General features: G+C 38.6%; 1 protein-coding gene across 1 annotated transcript in view; it reads left to right on the top strand.

Annotated features, from left to right (window-relative positions):
• The first annotated feature begins 819 nt into the window (after positions 1-819).
• Positions 820-7,130, top strand: part of LOC109911646 (target of Nesh-SH3) — a 286,431-nt gene continuing 280,120 nt past the window's right edge. The window contains exon 1 of the mRNA XM_048603066.1: positions 820-954. Within this exon, the coding sequence (XP_048459023.1) occupies positions 876-954 (79 nt within the window). The 5' untranslated portion in view covers positions 820-875. The remainder of the gene's footprint in view (positions 955-7,130) is intronic.

The raw sequence follows: 7,130 nt of genomic DNA, 5'->3' as shown, positions 1-7,130 counted from the left end.
AGGACCTGCCACATTTAGAATAGTCTGTTTTAGTGAAAGTAAGTTAATAATATTCACAAATGAATGACATGCTTCCAACTGCAGTTGTGGGTGAAGAGGCGTCTCTAATTTCATCAATAGCTATTTCTCACAATTCAACAGATTCGGGTCTGGTAGAAACAGAATGAAGGAAATCTCGGAAAGGGCCATAGTCCGATCATTAGCGTATTCTAATTTGCAACAAGATGAATTTTCCTTCAATCATGTATAACTTAAACACATCTTTCACAACCCGATTAAATTGCCCTGCCACAGAAGAGTGGAGATGACTCACGGGCTAATAACGGCAGCCAAGCAGTTAAACATTAAAGCTACGGCTGAATATGAAGCAGAAAGAGTGTTGTGCATGTGCATGCTACCTTTTAGAATATGACTACAGGGCAGCGAGTGCATATCCAGTATTTATCGACATATATGGCTAATCTCCATTGAACAATTCAGAAATAAGTTTGTTTTTCACTGAATAAAAATCAAACTCATTAAAATGTGAATGAGGGAAAAGCTGCTTGTAAAATGTGAGCCACTAAGAGGATTGTTACATTTCGACCCAGCGCAAGTCTTAGATTTCAGGGCAATACGGTCACTTCAAAATGAATTACTTTCTCTCAGTTAGCAGGAGTTATCAAAACCTATTACAGCATGGGTTGGGCAACTAGAACTTGACTTTTACGGCTTTGGAAAGGTTGCCAGTTTCTCCCCCAGCTTTGTATGTGACGGCTGACGACGCGGGCTCTCCTCCCACTAGAGCTGATGGTGTCTTTACTTTTAAGTTTCAGGCTTCATTACTGATCCACATCTCTAAAAGAAAGCTTCACTTCACCCGGCTCCTTCGCGAAATGTCTGTCAAATTTCTTTTCGTTATATTCGGTGGGATTGTTCTAACTTTGGTGGATAATGCAAGAATATTACCAAGAGGTAAGCAGTATGTCAATTCCAGAATAATGGTGTAAATTTGAATTGCAAAAAAAACTTTATTTAAAGCAATTGCAAACATTCTTTTCTTTCATTTTTGTTTTAATTTTGCACCCTCAATTTTCTCTCCCCCTTCTGCAACATGGTGAGGTTCCGTTCTGTTATTCATTTCTGAATCTTGATACTAAAGGTGAGCGAATGTTTTGGCTGGCGGAGACTTCATTACTAACGCATTCTGTCCTAGTTGGACTTTCCGATCCTCTCCCCAGCCGTACGTGTACAAACTGTCCCACTGGTCGTCACTGGAATGAAAACAGTGACATCCAATGGATTATTTACCTTTAACAGCCGAGGGCAACTGGGACCAATTGTAGCTCCCCTACTGTAGCCACCGTGGAGGTCAACTAAGCACAGTCTGTCAACCCAACCTGGGGTGCTGCCAATCGGTGTTGGTTCACTTGTTGATCAACTGGGGGAGCTCTTTTGTCTCGATTAAAAAAAACTGAACAAAATGCCTCTATGCTCTGTTCTTGAAAGACTATTTTGTCAAGTAGTATTACTTAAAATTTATTTTAAAATGTGTTGCAAACAGACCGAAGTCAATAGCTTAAATTGCAACTCAGCACAAGGCAATTTCAGGTGAGGCTATGACAACAGCATTCCACTTCAAATTGTCCAGGAGCTGGTTCGATTCCAGCCTTGGGTGACTGTCTGTGTGGAGTTTGCATGTTCTGCCCGTGTCTGCATGGGTTTCCTGCTGGTGCTCCGGTTTCCTCCCGCAGTCCAAAGACATGCAAGTTAGGTGGATTGGCCACGCTAAATTGTCAGTAGTGTCCAGGGATGTGAAGGCTAAATGGGTTAATGGTGGTAAATGTAGGGTTATGGGAATAGGGTGAGAGTCTGGGTCTCGGTGGGATGCTGTTCAGAGGGTTGTGCAGACTTGATGGACTGAATGGCCTATTTCCGCACTGTAGGGATTGTATGATTCTATGGTCTCTTAACTGCCTTGCTCACTGCACCCCAACTGCTTCACACAGTAATGTTTTACAGAAATTCAGAATGCTTGGACCCTGAAAATTATTAAAATTAGCATTTACATTGATTAAATGGTTCAACAGTTTGAATATTGGACTGTTATAAAACTGAATTAAAGCCAAATTATTAAAGTTTACATTATCTTAATCAAGTATCAGACAGAGTTCTGTTTTAATTTTGGAAGAGATATTATGAAGGTAGGTCTTATGGAAGTGAAGCACAACAATGATGTGGAATGCACACTTCAACTGACATCGACTGTCAACATTGACAATCCTAGGTCAGGGATAATAAGGTGTAGAATGGAACTCAATATCTTACATCAGATCCAGTCTTTCAATCGTGAATGATCTTGACAATTTGCCAACTAATATCAATTCATAGACAATATTATGTTGTGGACACACACCGTTAGATTCAGATTGCCAACAATGGGTTAGATTCATGGCATCTTGCAGTCAACAGAGGTATAATATTTTTATTTTATTCCGCCTGGGCTGCATTCAGATCAGAAAATAAGTTGCTAAGTCATTCTGCATCTAGTCTTCAAGTATTTGCTAATGGACGGATTATTAATTTCAATCATAAATTCCGGTCTGTTTAAAATATTTTACCTGCATGTGTTGGTCTTTCCATCTATGTAAAATGATGGACATGCATCAAATCAAGTCTGTTGGAGCAGAGTGGCTTCATACAGTGCACTTTTACTGATGGCTAACAGTTGAGGAGACTAATCTGTAAGGGGCGGGTTTGGTTGCTATTACTTGCACATAGCTGCACTTAACTGAAAATTGATGTTTAGGCCTCCCAGCACTAATAGTGCTGTGGATAAGTATCCAGATTTAACACTGTAACGCTCTAATGCAACTAATGCAGCTAGAAGATGCATCATACAGTGTGCCAACTCACATCTTTGCAATTCTAAATAATAACTTTCATGTTATAGCCATATCTTTATCAATTCAACAAAGTTTAAATCTTGTATTGGAAGTGTTTCTATTAGATTAATAGAAATAATAGTTCAATTCATAAATGTGAGTTTTTCCCTCATATACCATCTGAATTCTGTAAGAAACCATGGCACGTTTTAGATGGTCCTTCATCAGAATTGAATGCCTGGATATCTTCCAGCTTGACAAAAGGGAAAAACTGAAAGATTAAATCATTTTCTTTGCTTTACAGTAGCTGCCTGACTTGCTGAACATTTCTAACATTACCAACTTTTTTTCTGGTATCCAGTGATTTCTTTATTTTTGATAAATTCATCAAGTATGTAACTCCAATGGGAACCATGCTCAAAAAGAGCACTGGTTGGACAGTTGGTGCTACATTTCCATGGCCGTGCTTTGAAGCTGTGCTGTCTTAGAATGTGCCTTCCTGTTGTGAGTTAAGGATTGCTTGATCTACCCTGTTGCAGTGTTACTCAAGAGAAGTTGCTGACCAGTCACAAATTGTGGCTACACCGACACTGTTTTAGCCTTGTACGATAGTATTCGTTGAAAAAAAATTAAGTTCATTCACTTCAGATCCAGCAGACAAACCCAGAGAATGTATTTTACAAATGCATGTGTACTTAACAAACATTCAATTAATATTCAATGTTCAAGCAAATAAAGTATTCATTGAACAAACATTATTCACAGACTTTTCTCTTTATTTTACCATTTTACTTTCAGAAAAGTTAAAAAACATCTGTGTGTGCTGTACGAGTATGAGGATCAAGTGCACATGCCCTATAAAAGTGTTGGTTATTCATCAATCAGAAATTGAATTGGCCACATTTGGATTGTCTAGCATGGGCACAATAGTAGTCCAGAGAGAAGGACCCTTGTGGTGCAGGGGTAAAGTCCCTACCTCTGAGCTAGGAGGTCTGAGTTCAAATCAGATCTGCTCCAATGGTGTAATAACATCTCTTAACAAAGTGATTAGAAAATATCTCTAGCAGTCCAGTGATTAGAGTTCTTGTGGTGTAGTTGTAGAGGCCCTACCTCTGGGTTCAAGTACCACCTATCCATGCCTGAACAGGTTGATTAACAATATCTAGAGATCCAGAGAGGTAACAGCTGAGACATTTTAAGCAAAATTTTGTAAATAAATCTGAAACTTTAGCATATATTCATAGAATTCCTGCAATGCAGAAACAGGCCAATCAGCCCAACAGAGATAACAAGGTGTAGAGCTGGATGAACACAGCAGGCCAAGCAGCATCAGAGGAGCAGGAAGGCTGACGTTTCGGGCCTAGACCCTTCTTCTAGACCCTCTCAATCAGCCCAACAAATCCACACCAACCCTTCAACCAGCATCTCACCCAGACCCTTCCCTGTAACCTTGCATTTCCCATATTTAATCCACCTAACTTACACACCCCTGGACATTACAGGCAATTTAGCATGGCCAAACTACCTAACCTGCACATTTTTGGACTGCTGGAGGAAACCTGGATGCAGAGAGAATGTGCAAACTCCACACAGACAGTCACCTGAGGGTGGAATTGAACCCAGGTCCCTAGCACTGTGAGGCAGCAGTGCTAACCACTGAGCCACATTGCCACCAAAAGTGAGGGAGCCTGTTGTCTCTGTGTGGTTATGAGCCACCAACCTTTTGGTTAACAGCCAAACACACTAACCAGTTGCACCACAGAGACAATTGCAATGACCTTGAAACTATAGATCATTGTAGAAATCCTGATGCATTAATGCCCTTTAGAGAATAAAATTTGCTCTTCTTACTTGGTCTGAACCATATGTGACCTAGGCCCACAGCAACGTGGTTAACTCTTGACTGCCCTTTGAAATGCCTTTGCAAAATCACATACTTGTGTTCAAGAAAACAGTAGGTCACTGTTGTTGTTTAAAGGGATGGTAAATGGTGGTCTTGCAAGTGACTGCCCTATCCTGTGGAAATCTCAATAACATGTCACCAGTGGAGAGCACATTTGACAACATTGCCCTATAGATTCTTCCATTACCTTTCAAACCGCTATTGAGAATACACAATTTAAGATTAAATTGTTTGTAATGGAAAACTTTTCATTTTTTCCATGCATCAAACTGATAGTAATTACTAAGTAACCAGTAATAGTGATAATTAAGTGAAATATTGTCATGGCAATTAGAAATCACAGTGTAAACATTCCCTATATCAACTGTTTATCTTTAATAATCTTTGCATAATATTCACAGGGAGATTACATTACTTGAAAAAAATCATGAAAATGGACAAGCCAAGTAAGAGTTAATTTGAATGACAGTGTACAATGCTACATAATTATCTGTGTCTGAAGTTCTGCCAGGAGTCATGTAGAAATATTCATGATGATTCCCAAGAATTCTGTCACATGCTATAAAAAGCATCATGACGCAAGTGCTGTTTAGGGTCCTTTCAGCCTGGGCAAGAACTGCTATAATATCCTATTGTTAAGAAAACCTGTATATTTAGAGCTGGTGCATACTTTATTGCAATGCTGCATACTATAATATTCTACATTCCAAAATCATTCATGTCTCCCCGAGAGGAAAATTTTTTGATGCCTCAACTGAAAGATGGCACTTTAAAGTGTGTGTCACATTATGTTAGTTATATCAAAAAGCATACACTGAGGATAATGAAAGCTGGATGCTGCTGATATTTATCAACTACTTTATCTTTTTTTTTTGTTCACTATGTCATCGATGATGCTAGAGAAAACACTTGCATTTATATAGCACGTTTTACAACGTCAAAACCTCCAAAGTGCTTTATGATCAACTAAATGGAGTCACTGCTGTAATGTAGGAAAGATGCCAGCCAATTTTAAACATAAAAAGCCCAGAAGTAGAAATAAAATATTAGCCAATTTTTTTTTTGAGTGGTGTTGGTTGGAGGATAAGTATTGGCCAAACCACTGGCGAAAATCTTCTTTATCGTAGAATAATCCCAAGGGATATTTCATGATCACCTGAGGACAGAGGGGGCCTCAGAGCCTTTGTTTAATATCAAATCTGAAAGATAGCACCTCTAGCAAGCATTTACTGCCTCAATATTTCTCTGCAGTGATACAGTGCTATTTACTCTAATCTGGTTCAAATGGTCCTCCCCTTACTTCCATCTCATTATGCTGATTTAAAGTTGGCTGTAGGGATCAGATTTAAATCAAACAACTGATGCAAGCAATCAGATTCAGACATGAGATAAAGTGGTCTTGCTTAAGTGAAAGCTATTTAACTTCCAGACTGTTTTTGAGCAGAAGTGAGAACATTCAGCATTACCTGTTAGATTCAGTTCAGATTAATTCAACCAGTTTAAACTGACAGCCCTTGTAGAAGCAACAAATATTAGTCCACCTTTCCACCTCCTGACCAGAGTGTATTTTTCAGCACGTTGATCCTCATCAAATCTGTATTGATCCTTTGCTCAAGCCAGGCAGAACATGTGTTGAAAGAAATTCAGTGTGACATCTGTGTGTGCCCTACAATACTATAGCTAGAAATGTTTAAACTCGCTTCATTAAATTCCACTGCCATTATAGAGTCATAGAGTCATACAAAGCTAACAGAATCGCCACAGAGACATGTGGCTATCAAAATAAACTAAATTACATGATGTAGACAATGCAATTGAAATCTAAATTTATCATTGTAAGTTTGTAGCATGAATGGAACTCTTTTATACACCTCTTCACACTCTCTCTCTTTCTCTCTGTCTCTCTTGCTCTCTCCCCTTTCCTTTTCGTATTAACAATAATTGAAACAGTGAAAGCAAATGCTTTTCAAGCCAAGTTACTCTCTTGCTTGGCTTAGAATAATAGAGGAAGAATGCAAGCCAACAGACAAGTTTTGGCATTTACTCACTTTACCTCAATTCGCATTAGCAGTACATTTTGGAAATACAGCACTCTATTATTTAAGATATAGTACATCGAGTAAAGTAGTACAGAGCAAAATTTAGAGACTATTGCATGGCCTGCATTGTTAAGGAAAAAAGACCTCTGAGAAAGGTATTCCATGGATGTACATTTAGCTTTTAAGACTTTGCTAATGTTTGATGTAAGTGATTATAACTTGCAATGCAGTTATTATCAAAGTTCTATTTGAAGCTTTCAGTTATATTAAATTATATACTTTCAATTTGTCTTTGCTTGAGTTAAGGCCAAAATAAAATTCTGA

The sequence above is a fragment of the Rhincodon typus genome, chromosome 11 (assembly GCF_021869965.1).
Source record: "Rhincodon typus isolate 14 chromosome 11, sRhiTyp1.1, whole genome shotgun sequence".
In the NCBI taxonomy this organism is placed as follows: domain Eukaryota; kingdom Metazoa; phylum Chordata; class Chondrichthyes; order Orectolobiformes; family Rhincodontidae; genus Rhincodon; species Rhincodon typus.
This window is presented reverse-complemented; position numbering and strand designations above follow the sequence as displayed.